Genomic DNA, 22,135 nt, shown 5'->3' with positions numbered 1-22,135 from the left:
CCCCTCAGGGCGCTGTGCCTTCAATCCCCTCTCAGTACATTGTGCCAAGCACAGGGTGAGGCCCTGGCGCTGTAAGAGGCTGTGTGGGAGGTGGGGGGTTGCCGCATTCACTTCATGGCACATGCTGTGCTGCTGACTTCATGGAAATAAGGCTCTATTATCCTTTGTGCAAACAGCAGCTGGGCACATGCCAGGGAAGGTGCTGCCTGCACCTGGCCCCAGAGGTGCCTGCTGTGTGCAAAATGGAAACTGCGCTGACAGCCAGTTCTTCAGCAAAACCCTGGGCCAGCTGCAGGGCCAAGGGAATCTGGGCGGGGGACCCCATGGGCTGGCCTGGCTCGGGGGGCTTGTGTCTTACTGCAGGATACAGGTGGCACCACTGAGTAGGGTGTGCGGAGTAGGGGGCAGGATGTCTCAGCAGGAAAGGAGAGGACATAGTGTTGGAACCAGAAAGTTCTGGAAGGGGCAGGCTGCAAGGGAAGTGCACGGTCAGCAGCAGGAAGCCCTGTGAGGGAGCTAGTGGGGAGCGGGTGCAGGAAAGGGGACCGAACAAAAGGAGAAGCCAAAGGGCTCTGGGAGAAAGGAAACCCCTCCCCACAACAGGTCAGTGCAGCTCAGTGGGGGTTGGAGGGGGAAGGTTGCTCCTGACACTTTAAATACCAAACAAACCCCCTTCTCCCCTCTGGTGCCCTCCCCCAGCTGGGTGAATTCTCACCCCCGAGGCGAAGGGGCACGGGCTCCCGGGAGGAGAGAGCAGGGGGCTCTCAGGGGGCAATGCAGCTCGCGAGGGATTTGTGCAACACGGTGTGGGGATCAGGCCCAACCAACACAGCAGAGGTCCCAGGTCACTCATTGCTACTACAGTGGGCAAAAATCCTCCCCCAAACCAGGGTTTAAATCTTCGGAGGCAGGAAATAGCAGCACAGTGGCCATCTCCCCCAACACACCAGGAACTTGCATTGCGCTGATCCTGCTTTGCTGCCTCAGAGTCATAGGGGACCACTAGGCCATCTAGTCTGACCTCCTGTATATCACAGCCCTAGGATTTCACCAGATACCCCTGCACAGAGCCCAGGAACTCGTGTTTGGCTAAATCATATCTTCCAGAAAGGCAACCAGCCTTGAGCTGAAGTCTTCAGAGATGGAAGGATCTACTCCTTCCCTTAGCGGTTTGGTCCAATGGTCAATCACCCTCCCTGTTAAAAAAAATAAATGAAAAACGGTGCCTTATTCCTCATCTGAATTTGTCTGGCTTTAACTTCCAGCCTTTCTTTCTTGTTGGGTCTTTCTCCTCTAGCTTAAAGAGGCCTAGGCAATCACCAGTTTCCAGTCCAGTGATCAGTTCATCTTTATCCATTATAATGAGCACTCCCTCCTGGGCTTTTGTTAGCCAGCACGTGGCTCCATATGCATTCAAGATCCTGAGGTTCTGTATTATCAATAACTAATATCAGGACTGGTGCCTTAATGTCACCCTCAATACACACACACACACACACACACACACACACACACACACACACACACACACACACACACACACACACACACACACACACCCCTCTTTTACCGACTCAATCCTTCCTAAACAGGCTGTAATCAGTGAGTGTAATATTCCAGTTACGGGAATCGTCTCGTCAGGTGTCGGTAATGACTGCTGACAGAGCACTTTGTGCCCTTTACCTGTGGTGCACTGTGGCCTCCCCAGCACCAGAGCTGGCAGGGACAGAGCTTCATTTACACACAAGCCCCTGGCTGATCTGCAGTGCTGGGAAAAGGCAAGCGAACCTGCAGGGGTCTGGGTGAAATCCAGCTTTATCGAAAGAGGGCCGGGGTCTGGGCAGAGACCAGTGCAGACTTTATCATTTCATTTCGTTGTGTTTTTTAAAGGGAACTGAACTCCCCCAGTCGGGGGTGGGAGGAGGGAGAAATTTCCCTTGTCTTGCTGTCACCCCCTTCTCCATGCCCCAGCGCTGAGGGTGCTCCCCTGGGATTGGGTTTGTTGTACTAGCTGTGTGAGGTAAGGGTTTTGTCCCTCTCCACCTTTGCATGCACACAGCCCCTGGGCTGTGGGAATTAGCTGTGATCCAAGCCCCTTACTGTTGTGCTGTCAGGTGAGAATTGGGGTTCACCATGTGGAAAATTCCTATTTTTGTCCTATAGGCCCTTTGTGAAGCTCCTGGGCACAGTGTGTGCAAGTGCATGTGACAGGGAGATGCATTTTAGAAAGGAGTAAGAGAGCAATAAGAAGAAACAGCAAAGAGTGCAGGTAGAGCAGATCCCTGCCCTCCTCCAGAGGGCTGCAAGCTTACTGCCAGGACAGATGCAATGCTCCCCCCACTCCACCCTCAGAGCAGGGCAGGGAGTTATTCCTTGTTTACCGGTAGCAGTTGTAAAGCATGATCGCCCGGGGTCTCGCCCAGGCAGTCATGGCCACCCACTTTTCCTTGAGGGCTAGCTGGGACAGGCCAGGGTCCCAAAGGTTTATTCTTTTGTAACATGAGGGTGTGGTATGGAAACGTTGAGAACCACTGTACTGTGCAAGTGTTAAGGTTGGTTCTGCTTCATCTGTGACCCCTTGGCGGGCTCTGAACAGTGACCCCTTGGCAGATCCGATCACTCTGAGTATGTCTACCCTGCACTCAGGCTAGGGCAGCACAGGCAGCTGCATGGGCTAGCCCTGCCTGCCCAGGACCTTGGATGCACACTCGAGTGGTCAATGCTGCTGCACTGTTTTTGTTACTGGAGCTAGCTTTGATCTATCTAGAATAAAGTTAGCTCTGAGAGGTGCAGGGAGGGATCCAGTGCAAACTCCATGCTCAAAGGGCTTTGCTGCTTTGACGAAATACTTGCTTAATTTTTTGCTGCTTCCATCCCCGACCTACTGGATCACTGCATGCAGGGGAGGCTTCAGCTGACAGCCAGATTCCGCCTTTCCTCTCATTGCCTCTTTTACACACCAGTGGAGTAAAAAAACATTAAAACGATAATCAAAACCCAGCTCCTAGTAGATTCCACAGCAATATGTAGGTCTGCACTGGACAGAGTCTAATGTTCCCAAGAGACAAAGCTACCCTCTGGCCTTTCCCCAGGCTTTCATTCTGTCATTAGCTCAGGCCCTCTCTTGAGGAAAACCTGGCTGAGGAGTTGCCTGGCCTTGTGCATTAGGCTATTTTAATTTTGGCTGTTTTTTTTTAAAATACTAGTGAGATCGTATAAAGGGCTAAACGGCAGACGAGTGTCCTCTTACACACTTTCCCTTTCACAACCCACCTAGAAGGGGGAATTTTTGGTTCATCGGTCGCCTACATTTCTGCCCAAGAGAGAATTGGCTCACCATAATAAAACACCTGGGGCCAGAGCCTGCTGTCAGTGACGCAGGGTGGGGGTCCTCTGACTGCCATGAAACGATTCTATCTTTGCCCTGTGTGAGAGCCAAATGAGCCCTACTGACTCAGGCTGAACTACACAGACAACTTGCACTAAATCAGTTTCCCAATGGATGTAATTAAATCAATGCAGCCCCTTCATCTGGACAGTCTTAAGCTGGTTTAAGAAAGTCGATAGAAGGCACTCGGAAACCAAGTGAAGATTTCACACCAGAGGGGTGAGTGCAGGGCATCCATTTCACTCAATCCATTTGGAAACCTACTAAGTCAAACTGGGGCAATTTCCAGCGTCTCAAACTGTAAAGCATCAGAGGTAGCAAAAGCCTGAATGAGGTTCTTGGCCTTTAATTGATTATCTGGTGTCTTTTAAAAGTTAGTGGCAAGAGCAATTCTCCTTTACATGGTTCGGTAGTGCCCCGGAGCACATCTAGAGCCCCTGCAGTGATTATAATTAATGGAGATATCTTATCTTCTAGAACTGGAAGGGACCTTGATAGGTCATTGAGTCCAGCCCCCTGCCTTCACTAGCAGGACCAAGTACTGATTTTGCCCTGGATCCCTAAGTGGCCCCCTCAAGGATTGAACTCACAACCCAGGGTTTAGCAGGCCAATGCTCAAACCACTGAGCTATCCCTCCCCTAATCACCTTAGTCCTATGGGGAAGTTAATTTACATGTTCCCTACCATGAAAGATGCTGAGCATCCAAAAATCCCATGGAGGCCAGTAAGAAGTTGTGCAAACCAAGTCCTTACTGTGTGAATAAGACAATACAGACAGTGACAAGGCAGGTGAAGTAATATCTTTTATTGGACCGACTTTGGTGTCTTTTTCACCAACAGAAGTTGGTCCAATACAAGATATTACCTCACCCGCCTTGTCTCTCATATACTGGGACAAACACAGCTACAACAACAGTGTGACCAATAAGACAATGCAGTAGATAGGAGAGGGAGTATGTTGGGATTATTAATGATGAGAAGGGGCTGTTTAAAGGGGTGGCTTCTAAGAAAGGATTTGAAGGAGATATCTGTCAGGGAGACTGTTTGTTAGAGGGGCCAGCATTGTAGAAGCCTCAAAGCAAGGGAGCATGCAAAGGAGATGAAGATAAGAGTCAGGCAAAAGAATTGGGATGAGGATATGAAGTGGGAAATTAAATAGGAGTCTCAACACTGGGAATAAACCAAGGGGCACAGGTGTGCTTTGATGCACTAGGCCCAGTCCCACCCTCTGATCTGCTTGCACACTTCTGGTTAACGCCATTGTGTGAATCTCAGGGCACAGTTGGGCCCATTGCATTCTAAAGTACCTGAACAGAAAACTGACAATGAACCACGACCTGATTGTTTCATGAATCTTTACTGCCCTCTGCTGGGTATTCATCAAACCAAAGACTGCTTCATTTCCATTGTATTTTTTTGATTGTTTGCTACTAGTGACTGTTCTTTGAACTTTGTCTCATTTTAAGTGATTTTGTGAATTCTAATTTTGTCATTGAATGATAAGACTCCTGCCATATTACACAATATTACTTCCTAAATGTACCCGACAGCAGCCCCCTGCCTGGGTAGAATGGGTGAGAGACTACACTGAATCAGACCCTAATTCCAACTAGGCCAGTTCCCTAAGGTGCCACAAGTACTCCTGTTCTTCTTTTTGCGGATACAGACTAACACGGCTGCTACTCTGAAACCTACTTGTTATGGTTAGAGGTTGACTTCAATGCTAAAGCAAGAAGTGTTATATCCCTGCTTCATTTTATTTTATTTTTACTACACTAACTCTGGATATTCTTCCTATTCATATAAATGTTCAGTCCCTCTTTGAATTAGGCCAAGTTCTTGGTTTCAGTGACCATCTCTGGCAGAGAGTTGCAAAGATTAATTGTGCGTTGTGCAAAAAAGTGGAACCCAGGGACCCACACCTTCTCGGGGAGGTGAGTGGCCAGTCCCCCCCGGCCAGCTTCCTGGGCTGCCCTCCAAGGTGGCAGGCAGGCTGCCAGCCATGCAGCCATTCTATGAAAACTTCTGAGACTTTTTTCCCTCCTGTTCTGCTAAGGAATGATTTTTTTTTTTCAAAATCTCAGACTTTTGAACAGAACAGAAAATCCTGTATCCATCTGCTCAGCGCTACTTTTGACCTTAATCTCTCTGTGCCTCAGTGCCCAACTGTTAAATGGGGATAGTAATACCCAATCATCTGACAAGGCAGTTGTGAAAATAAATGTTTGTGCAGCACTCAGACGCTATAGTGATGAGTACCATAGAAAAAACCCATGAGGAAACTAATAAATCTGTCTTCAGAGCAAGGTTTGAATAACATGCAGTAAATAAAGCCTAGGGCCACAATTGAACAAGGAAAAGACAAATATGGAATAGCTGCTCATTCAGTGAGCACTGTGCATCCAGCCTATGAACTAAATGAGGCAGGGATCTAGTGGACAAAATAGTGCATGATCATGTAATTAAAGACTGTATCGCAATGCAGATGCACAAGGGGGCTGAATTAACTTTATTAATGTTTTTTTAACATCACTGTTATGTCTGTAATGGTATATACCAGTGGTTCTCAAACTGGGATTCGTGAACCCCTGGAGGTTCGCGAAATGTTACAGGAGGTTCTTGGGGAAAAAATTCCCTAATGGCGGACAGAACTGTCACTAGGGACCCTGGCCAGCACGGGGCCAGCAGCCTGGAGCCCCTAGACTGCCAGCTAAGCAGATCAAAACAAGCATATCTATCACATTGAAGAGATTTAAACTTCAAGACTCCTTATAAGAAATGGAAAGGGAAGTGGATATTTTTTGCTGTTTTTAAAATTAAATAGGCAGCTAGTATTGTTTTTAAAATTATTATGAAGAACAAGTTTAAGCTTTGTTGTAACATGCGTTGTTTGCCTGGATTGCTCAAGACCTGAATGTGTAGGAAGAACGTTTTGAGTTGGCTTCTTAAATACAAGCTACAAAAGTGAGATCTTGGAAGAGTGTTGCTGTTTTCATAATGTAATAAAAATACTGTAATGATAAATAATTAATAATACTGTGTAATAAGCATGTCATAAAAACAAATTTTATATTTCCAAGATCACTGCTTTTATAATTTATACTCAGGTAAAGGAAAAAATCCCTGGAAATATTCATTTTTGGGAGGGAGTTCGCGAGACTTGACATTTTTTGGGAAAGGGGTTCACAGGTTGTTAAAGTTTGGGAACCACTGGTATATGCTTATATCATGTCTAAGGTAAATATCCCAATCTTCTCAAGCTCTCTTCCTGCATGCGTTTTTCTAGCCCCTTGATCACTCTCCTTGTTTGCACTGAACCTGCAATATTCTGCAGTAGTCTTTTTTGAGATGTGGTGATCAATAGTGCACAGGGTATTCCAGACAAGAGTGGACCTTTCATTGACATAATGGTATTGTATTTTTTTCTGTATTATTCCCTGTCTCATGCTGTATGCATCCTAATATTTGTCCCCAACCGTGGGGGATGCTCTAACTTACAGTAGGTTAGTGGGCATCCCAAAATAGACAGAGTACAAAGTGCTGTGGCCTCACTCTTCCTGCCCCTCCACCTTTGCCCCCTACCCTAAGGGTGGCAAGGTGCTGGGGGAGCATAGGGCAACAAATGTCATTCCTATGCTACTCCTGCACCGGGTAGTTCCCCCAGGGGCTCTTATGACCCCTTTACACTGCCGGAGCAGCATGAAGGAGGTGGAATCCACCTCAAGGTATTTTATAAAACTCATGTCCACATTCCAGAATCATGGTTAGACAATACCCTGCGGTGACTGGAGTCACATACGGAGCTGGGGTGAGGAGGGCACCAGGGGAATGGTGGCTTGATCAGGGCTGGCTCTGGCTTTTTTGCCCCCCTAGGCAAAAAAGCCTCCGGCCACCGCCTCCCGCGCGGCAGGGGAGGGCGCCGGGGGGTGGGCGGCGAGCCCTGACCGGGGCTCCGCTCTCCCTGGCTGAGGCTCTGCTGTCCCCAGCGGCCAGAGCGCCGCGGGGAGGGCGGAATGCCCGGCCGGGGCTCCGCTCTCCCCGGCGGCCAGAGCCGGAGCGCCGCACCGCGCCGCCCCCCTGCAGGTGCCGCCCCAAGCACAAGCTTGGTGGGCTGGTGCCTGGATCCGGCCCTGGGCTTGATACTAGAGGCAGCGAGGGGGGCAGTCAGCGAGAGTGATTCAGTGTGGGGATGTCCTCAGACGAAAGGCAATGGTAGCCACAAAGCAAAGGGTTTAAATGCTGCGAGGGGGCAATGGGGCGGCAGAGGTATTATGTGACTTGCGGGAGGAGATGGGAGTGATGTGGTACGGGAAGAATGGCATATGCCGGGGGTGGGGGGCGGAACACAGTAATGAGCTGGGGGAGAAGCTACATGCAGGGAGGAGGGGCTGCCCCGTGGGGGGGGGCAGGAGTCACGCGGGTGGAGGGGCTGCCGCTGACCCATGCAGGGGGGAGGGGATGCCTCCTGCGGGGGCGGGAGCTGGAGCCATGCAGGGGGCGGGGATGCCCCGGCAAGAGTCACGCGGGGGCCAGCAGACTCGCTAGGCGGGCCCAGCAGGGGGCGCTCACGTCTAACAGAAGGAGCAGACAAGGAGGCGGGTCTACGCGGTGACGTCATCAGGCATGGATGACGCGGCGCGTTGGTGGGTGGGTCCGTGTTGACATCGGGAGCCGGCAGCCCAGGGCCGCGTTGTGTCGCTCGCCGGCCGCCCTCCCGCCGCCATGTACCGGGCTCTGTACAGCTTCCGCTCCGCCGAGCCCAACTCGCTGCCCCTCGCCGCCGGGGAGACCTTCCTGCTGCTGGAGCGGAGCAACCAGCACTGGTGGCTGGTGACCCGCGCGGGCTCCGGGGAGACGGGCTACGCGCCGGCCTCCTACCTGCAGCGGCTGCAGGTCAGGGCAGCGGGCCGGGGAGATGCGCTCCGTGCTTCGTGGCGGCGGCAGTGGGGCAGTTGCGCCCTTTCCCCGGCGGAGAGGGACGGGCTGTGTTGGGGAGACGGGCCGGGCAGGAGGGGACGTGCTGAGTTGGGGAGACGGGCCGGGGAGGAGGAAGGGGATGGGCCGGGAAGGGCAGGGGCTGACGGGGACCGGCCGTGTTGGGGAGACGGGCCGGGCAGGAGGGGACGTGCTGAGTTGGGGAGACGGGCCGGGGAGGAGGAAGGGGATGGGCCGGGAAGGGCAGGGGCTGACGGGGACCGGCCGTGTTGGGGAGACGGGCCGGGCAGGAGGGGACGTGCTGAGTTGGGGAGACGGGCCGGGGAGGAGGAAGGGGATGGGCCGGGGAGGGCAGGGGCTGACGGGGACGGGCTGTGTTGGGGAGACGGGCCGAGGAGGGGAGAGGACAGGTTGCGTTGCGGGGAGGCCAGGCTGTACGGGGTTGCTGGAAAGGGGGAGGCCAAGCTGTGTTAGGATGGCCTCTGGGGAAGTTACTACAGGCTGTGTGTGGGCGAGGGAGGGTGGGGTTTGTGTGGGGGGCACTACAGGCTGTGTAGGGGACTCTCTCCTGCAGTGGCTGCAGACTAGCATTTGGGGGTACAGAGCTGGCCACTATCCTGGCTGTCCCACATCAGAGGATGAAGTGTGGCCTTTTATCTCTGTAGGACAGGGCTTAGCATGAAGAACAGGGAGACTGTACTTCAGAGACTGACTGTGATCTGAACGTCTGGAGTGCAGGCTTTGGAGGGTACATCTTCTGGGGAAGGGCTATGTGCTAGCCTCTTCCCTCAAAAGTTACAAGTCATGGGGTGCTATGCTAGCAAGAAAGTCTATGCACAGGCCTCCTGTCCACCCAGAGAGGCAGTGTCAAATGATCGTCCTGAAGTTCTTGGATCAGCTTGTACTGCCCAGGGGAGATGTGACTCCTAGCTGCAGCAATATAGGATCATGAGGCTAAGGGCAGGTATGAGGGCCACTACCCTGGAGAGATGGGCTTCTTATGTCTTGCTGAGGTGACATTTGGTGGTCAAGGACCAGGAAGCACTGACCTGGTGATTGAGCTGTGCACTGAACTTCTGTAGGTCAGGACCATAGAGAAGCGATATGGGACTTCACTCTAAGGGCACGGGTTATGTGTTGGCCCCTACGTATAATGGCTACTGGTGAGAAGACAAGGGAGTCAGGGGGCATCCGTATGGGAGAAGACGTTATGTGCTAGTTCCCGATCACCTGCACTCGTCAGAGAGCCTGAGGAGAAAAAGTTCACATGGCCTACGCTGGTGAGACTACATATATAGTTAGTCTACTCTGACAGGCTATGAGTGAGTGGATGGTAGGCTGTGTGCGGCTTATAACATCTGGAGTTACCAGTGTGGGTTGCTTTTAAATTATGCAGTTATCACAATCTATGTGTTAGATGTAGGGGCCAACACATAACCCATGCCCTTAGAGTGAAGTCCCATATCGCTTCTCTATGGTCCTGACCTACAGAAGTTCAGTGCACAGCTCAATCACCAGGTCAGTGCTTCCTGGTCCTTGACCACCAAAATGTCACCTCAGCAAGATGTAAGAAGCCCATCTCTCCAGGGTAGTGGTCCTCATACCTGCCCTTAGCCTCATGACCCTCATGTGTTAGAGCAGATGTGCAGAGAATTGCTTCGAGAATGACTATTCACAGCTACTACTGTGTATAAGTGAGAATGTTTAGCAGGAGATCAGCAAGCGCACCCATTCCACTAATGTAGCGAATAATACAGGGACTAATAACAGGCCTGTCCCAGCACTGATGAGAGGGCTCGGGGAGAAGCCAAGAACAACCAGCTGTAATGATAGGGGCAGTAATTATAGTCAAGTCAGTGACATTAGTAATTATAGAAAATGAGAGGACAGACTCCTCCAGCCCTAATAGGAGTCAGTGATGAGGGCTCATGCAGTAATCACAACAGCAAGGATAACCCATACATTTTTGTTGGTGCTGTAGAAGATAAAACTGTATGCCCTCTTTTACAGGGTGATGGTATGTTTTAATGGAGGGTTCCTGGACAAAACATGGATCCTGCAATACCCTTGTTACATGTACTGTTTGGGTCAAGCTTTTTATCCTCCTAATCCCAGGGTTTGCAATGGTGCCTACAATATCTCTAAGTTGCATATACCAAATAAGTCTGTATAGAAGTACACACATGTTACAGGTACATTTTTGGTCTCCCTGAGAAAATACAGCCCAGAATGTCAATAGAAACCAATTTATTCTAATATGCTAGTAATTTTCAGATATCTCTAGTCTTGTGATTAAAATAGTAAATTTGTTTCTAAATAATTTCAGTGTATGGTGATGTGTTCTATAGTTAGATTTCACCAATCCAGTAACAAATGTGAACTCCTGAAGCACTGGAACAATCCTACCATGGAGTCACAGACAATCCCATGGGGTACGCCAGTCTATCTTGCCACCCAGGCAAGCTGGACTTAGTGATAGTTGGTTTCCATACACCAAAGATCACAAAAGATTCAGTTTGTACCCCAGATCTCACCCCAAAGACTACACTTGTAGCCAGTCCTATACCAGGGAAATGAAATTAGTTATTTACAGGTTAAAGCAGGCAAACCTGTATACACAAATTAGTTACAATCTATGGTTTTAAAAGATTACAGATTTGTAGTCACCTGTCAGCACTGAATGTCTTTTAGGGCTAACCCAGGGTGACCTAGAACCAGGGCCGGCTCCAGGCACCAGGCAACCAAGCAAATGCTTGGGGTGGCACCTGGTAAAGGGCGGCCAATCTTGGAGTGGTGGGGGGCAGCGCGGCGCGGCATTCCGCGGGGGGGATGGGACGGGCTCCGGTGGCGTGGCGCTCGGCAAGGGGGGCGGGCTCCGGTGGCGCGCGGTGCTCGGGGGGGGGGGGGGGAGAGGAGTGGGGTTCCGGCGGCGCTTGGCGGGGCGGCGCTTTTTTTTTTTTTTTGCTGCTTGGGGCAGCAAAAAAGTTAGAGCCGGCCCTGCCTAGGACCTCTTTGCTTCTGTTTCGTAGCTCCAGCCGTGTAAGAGTTGAGCAGCAAATGAGAGAGAACACATTTTCTTGTGTCCCTGTTTTATCCCCTTCTTCCAGCATTCAAGCTGATGGGGCAGGCTCCTGCTTGTAGCGCCTTCATGGGTTTCAGAGGGTCATTAACCAAGTCTTTGTATCCTGATGTTCCACAGGGGCCCATTTAGTTTTGATGGTCCTTCTTGATGGGCCGTGGGCCATTTCCCATGACTGGCTTCACAGGTTCAGAGCAAGCATTTTTACAATTGTAAAGCAAAAAACTTTCATATCACCTTATAGCATGGGATAGAGACATCACGAGTGAAATTAATGCATGCAGCAACTTACAAGCATTCCATAGAGTCTAAACACATTCTTATAAGTCTAACACCAATTTTGAACTATACTAACGTACAAGTGAGCTGGTCTGGTTTCCAGCTATGAATTTGTCAGTGCTTAGCTGATGCCTACAGCCTTGGCAAGAGCTGGCACCTGGTCTGCCAGTGTCACACTAAGATTAAACCTCTGCCCTTGAATAAGGATCCTATCCTGCAACCCTTATTCATGACAATGGTCCGACTTCAATGAGATTACTTGTGTGTAAGAATCAGGTGCTAAGATATTTCACAGCAGTTACAAAGCAGATGATCTACTTAAAACAATATATATTTTAAAATGTGATTGGGCAATAAAATGGCAAATGAAATTTAATGTGGATAAATGTAAAGTAATGCACATTAGAAAAAATAACCCCAACTATACATACAATATGATAGGGGCTAATTTAGCTACAACAAATCAGAGAACTATCCATGATGACTCCAAGATCTTTTTCCTGAAGATATCCATGCAGTGTGCAGAGGCGGTCAAAAAAAGCAAACAGGATGTTAGGAGTCATTAAAAAGGGGATAGAGAATAAGACTGAGAATATATTATTGCCCTTATATAAATCGATGGTTCTCTCACATCTTGAATACTGTGTACAGATGTGGTCTCCTCATCTCAAAAAAGATATACTGGCACTAGAGAAGGTTCAGAGAAGAGCAACTAAAATGATTAGGGGTTTGGAACGGGTCCCATAAGAGGAGAGATTAAAGAGGCTAGGACTTTTCAGCTTGGAAAAGAGGAGACATGATAGAGGTATATAAAATCATGAGTGATGTGGAGAAAGTAGATAAGGAAAAGTTATTTACTTATTCCCATAATACAAGAACTAGGGGTCACTAAATGAAATTAATAGGCAGCAGGTTTAAAACAAACAAAAGGAAGTTCTTCTTCACACAGTGCATAGTCAACTTGTGGAAATCCTTGCCTGAGGAGGTTGTGAAGGCTAGGACTATAACAGCGTTTAAAAGAGAACCTCCATGAATTTATCCAATTAAGTCCATTAATGGCTATTAGCCAGGATGGGTCAGGAATGGTGTCCCTAGACTCTGTTTGTCAGAGGGTGGAGATGAATGGCAGGGGAGAGGTCACTTGATCATTACCTGTTAGGTTCACTCCCTTTGGGGCACCTGGCATTGGCCACTGTTGGTAGACAGGATACTGGACTAGATGGACCTTTGGTCTGACCCAGTATGGCTGTTCTTATGTTCTTATAATCCTCTATGGACCTTCTCCAACCTACCTCTTGTGCCATTTCTTTCCCTTGCTTCATCTGCTCATCTAGCAGTGGGCTCTTCTTTGTCCTTTCTGCCTTTCTATTTTGCTTTAACTCTAAAGTATTTTCAAGCTACAGGCATGAAAGCTGCTTCAGAAGAGTTGTATTGCTAGTATATTAATAACTAATATTAAAATGAATATGAAAGCAGGGTTATGACAAGCCATGAAAATGGCTTCTGGTACTTCATATTTGTTTTCCTTTAGTTCAAATCTGACTTTCCTAACTGGCATTTCAACCTGTTACCAGGATATAGCATGGGGCTTTTTCTGCCACCTCTGTATTTGACAATAAAGGTTCTGGAGCCAGAACTTGACTGGTGATCACGCTGATGATGCATGAGGCAGAATAAAATTCAAATGGCTGCTCTGTCATTCTAACAATGCTTAGTTGTGTTGACTGCCTCTCATTCAGTGATATCATAGGGCTTTCAGGTCAGCTTTTCAGAGTTGTCTGGAGTCAAAATTTGCTTTTATCAGTTAACCAAGTAGAACTGACATGGAAAAAACTCTGACTGAAGCTTTGCTTTAAACAGTTCAGTGGACTGTCTGAGACAAGAATGCAAACAAGTCGTACCACATCTCTAATAAGTTTGATGCTAATTAATGACAAGATGCTGAAAGGTAATTAATGTCACCATGATCACTACAAGAATAACAAAGCTAACGATTAGTGACAGTGTGTACTGAGCAGGGAAAGAAAGCATGTCGCCAATGGGAAGGAGTCACCATTGCAAACATAAGTCAGCAGATTCATTAACAGTGCAGTCAGGTTGTTGGTGAGCAGTACATGTCACGACAATCACAGTCAAAAGAAGTAAACATCTCATACTACTAATGCTTCCCAGAGGAATCTTGCTCACAACAAGGAAATTAAAATAATGTCAAAGGGGGAACCTTTGCAGAGAGCAGGTGAGTTTTCCCTGGCACTGTCCGTACCAGGAGAATTATCGTATATATTCGTTCATTAGCCTGTTCGTTTAGAAGCCGCCCTCCCCGCCCCCCCCAGCTGGATAGATAAAAACAACAAAAACTAGATGACCCTTTCATAAACCGACCCTATATTTCAGGGGTTGGCAAACTTTGGCTCCTGGCCCGTTAGGGTAAGCCGCTAACTGGCCTGGACGTTTTGTTTACGTGGAGCGTTCATAGGCATGGAGCCTCTCAGCTCCCAGTGGCCACGGTTTGCCGTTCCCAGACAACGGGAGCTGCGGGCAGTTGTTCCACTTCCCGCAGCTCCCATTGGCTGGGAACGGCAAACCGCGGCCACTGGGAGCTGAGAGGCTCTGTGCCTGCAGATGCTCCAAGTAAACAAAACATCCCGACCCACCAGCAGCTTACCCTGACGGGCCGGGAGACAAAGTTTTTTGACCCGTTATATTTTAAAAGTTGGCGTCACTAGAAACACTCAAAAGTTTTGCTAGAAATAACTTAATGTAATCTAACGAAAAACCTGTTATAATAATAATTGAACAAATATGTATTCACCTTCAAAATTAGTCAATATTTAAAATCAAGAAATGGATATTTAAAAGAAGTAACTTAGAACAATGAGACTTTAAAAAGTCTTAATCCTTCAAAGTCTGAATCAGTCTCTGATTCACCGAACAGTTCATTAAACTCTGCTTCAATCACAGCTGCACCTGCATTGTCATCGTAGATGTAGTCAGTGTCGTTTTCAGACTCAGATTCCTTCTCATCATCAGCCTCTGTTGTCATTATCCAATATGGCATCATCTTTTGACCCGTCAAGTACATTGCTGATACAGCATTTCCGAAGTGATTTTTCTATCATTTCCGAGGGAATAGACACCCACGCATCCTTGATCCCCTGGGTGAACAGATTGATTTCGGGCTTCATAAGATTCCTGCCTTTTGTCAACTTCGCCATGCCTGTGCACATCCATTCAGACCACATTTTGCGTAGCCTGTCTTTAAAGGGTTTGTTCAGGCAGACATCAAGCGGTTGTAGAACTGAAGTTAAGCCTCCAGGTATTACAACCAAAGTTGTTTTCATATTTTTGGATACATTTTTCACCTCATCCATCTTGTGTGCCTGAACATGTCCCAAACGAGCATAGCAGGTTTCTTGAAAAGTGCTCCTGGTCTCTTATTCCACACTTTTTCCAGCCATTCAGTAGTCCCACTTTCATCCATCCATCCCTTTTCATGTGCACGTACGATGACACCAGCAGGAAATTTCATGTTTTAGGCAAGGTTTTTCTTTTAAAAATAACAGGAGGGAGCTTTAATCCATTTGCCAAACATGATAAAATCACCATAACATGGATTTTTTTCATGGCCAGTGGATGTAATTAAAATTGTTTTTTCACCAATTTTACCGTTCTGTTGCTCGGGAGATCGAATGTCATCAGTGTTTCGTCCATATTTCCTATTTGTGACAGTTCAAATGCATATTCCTTTTGATATTTTATAATAAACCTTTGGAAAGATTAGATTTTTTTCTTCCAGACCTCTCGGCAGCTTTTGTTCGCTGATGAAGACTGAGACCATGACGGTTCATGAAGCAAGTACACCACCCCGCTGATGCGACAAACATTGATGGCTTTACTGACTTGTATTTGTCATCTTTTGACATTTGGAGAGCACGCAGACGGATTCCAGTTCTAGTGACAATGTACCCATTTTGTCGACGTTCAACAACCCAATTATTGAGATCTTTCTCCAGCTCAGGAAATTGAAGCGGCCCTCGTTGGACATTTTCTCTTGCTTCTTGGCATGTCTTTTAGTATTGTTTTGTAATTTTTTTGCCATTCTCTTACTTGCTTCTCATTGATACACAATTCACCAGCAGCGGCGCAATTATTGTTTGCTTCTGCATATCCAACAATTTTAAGTTTGAATGCTGCGTGATAAGCAGACCATTTTCTTTTGATTTCACCGTTCATTTTAAATACTAGTATGAAAATAGATTATTATTATTATTATAGTTATAGATTTTGTAGGACTTTATATAGGAATGTCACCTGCTTTATCACTGTCAAATTATTCTTTGTTTATTTCAAAGCAGCCCAGTAGAGTGGCATGTCTGTGATAACAGGCTATTTAAATTTTATTAGAGCTTCCATCAATTCTGCACGTTATATTTTCATATTGGCTCAAGACTTTTGAGGTCTATTGGTAGAAATGCATGAAGAGATCAAATTACACAGTAGCGGACTGACACTGGTGCTATAGTACTATCGTTCATTGTATTTTTCTGATTGGCTTGTAAGGTGTAGCATTTTGTGAAATGCATGGGTCAAATGTCATGCAGATCTGCAGCACTGCTCTTTTAGTATTCATTTCAAGCCAATCTAGTCCACTAAACAAAGCCTTTGCAACTTTAAAAGGCTGCAGTGTTGACGTCAATAAATGGGTCGGCAAACTTTGGCTCCCGGCCGTCAGGGTAAGCCGCTGGCAGGTCAGGACATTTTGTTTACCTGGAGCGTCCGCAGGCATGGAGCCCCTCAGCTCCCTGTGGCCACGGTTCGCCGTTCCCAGCCAATGGGAGCTGAGGGAAGTGGCTGCCACTTCCCGCAGCTCCCATTGGCTGGGAGCGTCCAACTGCGGCCACAGGGAGCTGAAGGGCTCCATGCCTGCGGACGCTCCAGGTACTCAAAACGACAATGTATTAGATACTCAATTCAGTGATTCCATAGAGTTAAAAATCAAATTTTGGTGGACCCGTTTATAAGCCGACCGCCACTCTTCGATGCGTCACATTTTTACCAAAAATATTCAACTTATGAACGAGTATACACGGTACCTTTCTTTAAGTTATCGCTTATTTTCAGGCTTCTCCCTTATTTATAACACAGGTGGAAAATTCATACCTTAACTTCTTTGGGAGGAACATGCAGTCCATATTAAAAACAACTCTTCTAAACATATTCTTCATAAGCTGCCAGCAAGTACAGAAGTGGAGTTTCTGGTTTGTTGGTATCCTCCACTTACAAAATTGCTGACATTTTTTTACTTTAATCTCAATAATTTAAACGGTATTGCCATGAAATAGGGAGACTCAAATGTAGAAGCAAACTCCTTTTAGAGACATCTGATGCCTTTAGAAAATAGGTTGTGGGCTAAGCAAAGGGAAGAATGCATGGTGCCTGGTGTGATTTGGATGTTGCAGCCGACTGCAGTTAATGGCAGGTTGCTTAAAAAAACATTTAATTGCTGTTGATATTTCTATACATTTTTCACTGCTGTAGTTCTGGGTTGGGTATATTATGGATTAGTAAAGAGTATTTCAATGGTTTGGGGGGTAAATACTAGTGATAGGGTCCCAAAAAAATAAACAAGGCCTTGTCTACACTTGATAAGTTTTGCTGGCATACCTATGTATATAGAGCTATACTGGCAACCTATCCTAGCATAGATGTAGCTTACATTGGCATAAACTTGTTTCTGTTGGCACAGTTTACGCCAGATCTCCAAGAGACATAAGCTATACCGACAAAAGCACGTTTTTGCCCTTAGAAACTGCATCTATGTTAGGGCTTATACTGGCATGGCTATTCTGTTTAAAAAAAAAAAAATCATTCCCTTAATCAACATACCTTTTCTGGTATAAATTTTAAGGGTAGATCAGGCCTGAGGGAAAGATAATGGGCCCTCTCCTACTTTTGCATAAAAACTAGCACAGAATTTGAAGCAGAAGTAGTTGCTTGCTTGAATTTAGACCTTATATGTGAAGCCTCGGTTGAGCTCTAAACTGCAAATAGAGATTTCACAGTGGTGCTGGCAGACTCTGAAATAGCAATATTAGCAAGCAAAACTATAACAAACTACAAAGCTAACAGGTGCTGCTGATCAAACAAGTGAGAATCTGTACCCGACACTGAGCCATCCAGTAATGGCACATAAGATAATTGCCTTGAGTTATTGACATAGCAGAGACAAATGCTGCTAATAGCTAATGCCAGGCAGATGCTGTCGTAGTGAAATCATCAACACAAAAGCTTCGTATCTTCTGATTAAATGGGAAGGAGCTAGTTGGCAGGAGGTTTAGTTTTGGTCACAAACTGCATCGGTGACACTTAAGTGGTTTCTGAGCAGTAGAAGAATATGGAGATTAAATTGGAGCCTGGCTTTTCAGTCGGAGACAGTCATTCATTACAGAAGATGAGCCTTTTGAAGTTTTATATGAAGTAGTAAAAAATTCAATTTAAAAAGCTTCCTTTGGAGCAGGGGTTTTATTCTTTGTATCAGGGAGGAGAATGGCTGCTGAATAGGGGAGAAGGCTGAGTAACAAATAACAAGGGTCCTTTCACTGGGTTAAAGAGCCCATATGTTATCATCATAATGGTGAGATGTGTAATTACTTAATGGGAAGCTGGAACTGTTCCAAGTTCCGGCTTCAAGCCTATGAAGGTTTGGATTGTACCACCACAGCACTAGACGACCGTTTACTCTCCAGCAGAGAGGACAATGGAGTTGACACTGGCAGTATCCAGACCGCAAGGCCAGAAAAGGCCACTTGGTACATAGAATCTGACCCACTGGAGTTTGCAAGGCTAATTTCTCCTTCCTTGGAGAATAAAGCAGAGAATAGTTGCTTCAGCCTTCTTACTAATACTACCTAGCCCTAGTGGCCAGAGATCCAAGCATCAGGTTTCAAACACCTAGCTTCCTGGGGATGATAAGTTTCAATCCTGGCATGGTCACCTCAGTCCTTTATCCTTCCTAGCATGGAAAAATACAGGTTCTATGTTCTTAGCTAAAATTTTCCCTCCCATATCCCACGGTTGTGCATTGTTGACATTCAGCCAACTCGGGTGGCAAGCAGCAATTAACTAGCACACAGCAACAGTGTTGTATTTGTGTAGACTGCAAAGCATTTTATCTAATATCTTCTAATATCGCAATCATGGAGCCTCCACTACCCAACTACTGACTTTAAAAACGTTTCCCTAATATGTAACCGGAACTCTTTCTCCTTTAGTTTCTGGTTATTCCTTTTTGTCCTGCTGTCTCTGAAACTGAATAATTTCTGTCCTTCCTCTTAAGGTTACCCTGAAGGTATTTATAAGCTGTAAAGAACTGAAGATTCCAGTAAGGTATGAACTACTAGTGACACTTGGTTAAGAAGGCTAGTTTTGCAGTCCCTGAGCCCTGGATTGGTGTATTGTGGTAATCAGTCTATTATAGGGTTCTCCTATGTTGCTGATTAACTATATGACTCTGAAATGACACGCCTGTTATGGGAAGGAGCTACTATTTTTCTCTAGAGCAGTGTTTCTCATTGACTGGTCCATGGACCGGTCCCGGTCCCTGAGACCTCTGTGACACAGTTTAGGAAGGCAGTAAGCCGGTCCCTGGTATCAAAAAGGTTGAGAAACACTGCTTTAGAGGCATCTGGTAATGGCCACTGCTAGTGTCAAGACACTGGATTTGATTGACCACTAGTCTGACCTGGACTGGCAAATCCTATCCAAGCAGGAGTTCTCATGAATGCCTTTGAAATATTATATTTGTTGCTGCAGATTTGCAATGATGGCATTAGTGGAAAGCATGGAATGAAAACCTTCACACTGCTTTTTTAATGTAATCTTATCCATCTGCCACTCATGCATTGCTCTCACCATGCCCCATCTCAACTTCTGTTCTTCCCTCTCTTCCCCCCCAATGACTCCATTTCCCTTTCCTTGTTGCCCTCTCCCCTTTACAGTTCCCACAAGTTAAACCAGCTCCTTTCCGTCCCCATCCCAATCTCTCCCTCTGCCACCAACACACATCCTTATCCCACATCACACCTTCCTCCTAAACCCCGGTGACATTTGCCCCAACCTGGCCCTTTCTCCATCTCATCTTCTGTATCTTCCACACCCATCCCCATCCCTCTTATGCTGCTGTTCCTGACCTCATGCCTATCCTTCTCCCGCCTCCCTTTCTCTTTCTGGAATGCCCACTCCCTCTTTTAAAACCATAGCCATCCATGACTGATTCATATCTCGCTCCCTCTAGTTCCTGGCTCTGAGATCTAGATCCCTTTGTCTGACACTGCTTCTTCCTCCGTCCTCTCTTACAGAGGCCTCTCTTCCTCGATGCTCCCTCCCTTGTGTCAGATCATGGTGGGGATGTTAGGTTTCTCCTCTCTCTCTCTCTCTCTGTCCCCCTTCCTGCTCTCTCATTAGAACAGCACTGCACCTGACTTTTTTTCTTCTCTCCCCCTCCATGTCACTGTCATCCACTGTTTGCCCAATTCCTCCCCATCAGCTTCCTCTCTGATTTCAATTCCTGGCTCTAACTCTTCCTCTCCTCACAGTGTCCCACATACATCCTCGGGGATTTCCATTTCCTTGTTGATGACCCATCCAACACCTTAGCTGCATGTTTCCTCATACTCACCTCTTCATGTGAGGGGGAAGGGATAGCTCAGTGGTTTGAGCATTGGCCTGCCAAACCCAGGATTGTGAGTTCAATCCTTGAGGGGGCCAAATCTGGGGCAAAAATCAGTACTTGGTCCTGCTAGTGAAGGCAGGAGGCTGGACTCGATGACCTTTCAGGGTCCCTTCCAGTTCTATGAGATAGGTATATCTCCATATATTTTTTATATTATTTTTTTTATTCAACCTGCTTCCCTAGTTCAACTGTCCCACTCACCAGAAGGGCCACTCACTTGATTAATCTTTGCTAAGCACTGCTCTTTCTAATCTCTCTGCTGCCCCATTCCCTCAGTCCAGCTCTCTCCTGGTCTCTTTCAGCATCGCCCATCAGCACCTCCTGCATGCCCTGTCTGTGACTTCCATTCCATCAGCATTGATGACTTCTTGTATGCTCTCATCCCTCTCCTTCCTGCTGTCTCTTCCTTTTTTCCATTGATATTGTTTTTGATTCTCTCTGTGCTTTACTTTCCATCATCCTTGACTCTGTCCCTGTCTCCCTTTTACAAGGTTTGCCCTGCCAACTTCCAGGCCTGGCTCACCCCCAGCATCCACTTCTGCCAGAAATTGCATCACCAGACTGACTTCCTCCCTTACAAATTAGTTTTCTCCTACTTCAGTTATGACACCTTCCTTGCTAAGTAGCTGTACTTCTCAGCTTACTTGAATCCCATGCTCACAATTGCCACCTTTGACCTACTTCTCAAACCTTCCCTTCCTCCTGCCTCCGGTTCTCTCTCCACATAAGATCTCTGATGGCTTGTATTTCTAAGACATCATATTTTGTCAATTTTATAAGTCCCTCGGCCTGCCTTCCTTTCCTCTCCTACAACTGTTGCCTTTCTCCCCTGTGACAGATGCAGATGTTTCTCATATTCTATAACCTCGCTGTTGCCCCAGTGATCCCATCCCATCTCCTGATCACTCTCTCACCCACTATCATCCCCTCCCTTACTCTTTTCCTTGACCTCTCACTGTCCTTCTTTCCCCTCAGTACAAACAAGTTTTAGTCTCTCATCTTAAAAAAACAACCTGATCCCACCTGCTTCTCCAGCTACCACCCCATCTTCCTTCTCCCTTTCATCTCAAAGCCTGGTGCACACGCTGTTTATGATTGCTCTGTGGAGTCCCTCTCCCCCAAATTCCATCCTGAACTCTCTCTAGTACGGCTTCTGCCCCTGGCATGACACAAACTGCTCTTGCCAAAGTCTCTAATGACCTTTTCATAGCTGGCTCTCAGAATCACTACCCCATCCTCATCCTTCCTGACCCGTCAACTGCCTTTGACACAGATGACCATGGTCTTCTTGAAATCTTGTCACTGGCATTTTGTGACTGTCTTCTCCTGGTTCTCCTGTCCCTTTAATTGATTCTTCTGTGGAGGATCCTCCTCATGGGGGTTCCACAGGGATCTATCTTTGGTCCCCTTCTCCCTCTAGCTCTGGCTAATCTCCTCTGCAAACACAAATTCAACTGCAGTCTTCATACTGATGACTCTAGGATCTACCTCTGGACTCCAGATCTATCTCCTGCTGTCCAAATTAAAATCTTTGTCTCTGACATCTCCTTGTGAACGTGTAGCCACCGGTTGAAGCTCAAAGGCTAAAATAAAGCTCTTAATCTTCTCCCAAGTTGCCTTCTCTTCCTCCTTACTCAATCACTGTGGACAACACCACCCTCCTGCCTGTCATGCAGGCCCATAACCTGGGTGTCATCTGGACCTCTCTTCAGTCTGTCTAAA

At 47.0% G+C, this 22,135-nt stretch overlaps 1 protein-coding gene across 1 annotated transcript in view; it reads left to right on the top strand.

Annotated features, from left to right (window-relative positions):
* The first annotated feature begins 8,053 nt into the window (after nt 1–8,053).
* The window catches only part of NCKIPSD (NCK interacting protein with SH3 domain), a 93,190-nt gene continuing 79,108 nt past the window's right edge, over nt 8,054–22,135 (top strand). Inside the window, exon 1 of the mRNA XM_054035604.1 lies at nt 8,054–8,282. Within this exon, the coding sequence (XP_053891579.1) occupies nt 8,112–8,282 (171 nt within the window). The 5' untranslated portion in view covers nt 8,054–8,111. The remainder of the gene's footprint in view (nt 8,283–22,135) is intronic.

This window comes from Malaclemys terrapin, chromosome 7 (assembly GCF_027887155.1).
Source record: "Malaclemys terrapin pileata isolate rMalTer1 chromosome 7, rMalTer1.hap1, whole genome shotgun sequence".
NCBI classification, from domain to species: domain Eukaryota; kingdom Metazoa; phylum Chordata; order Testudines; family Emydidae; genus Malaclemys; species Malaclemys terrapin.
This window is presented reverse-complemented; position numbering and strand designations above follow the sequence as displayed.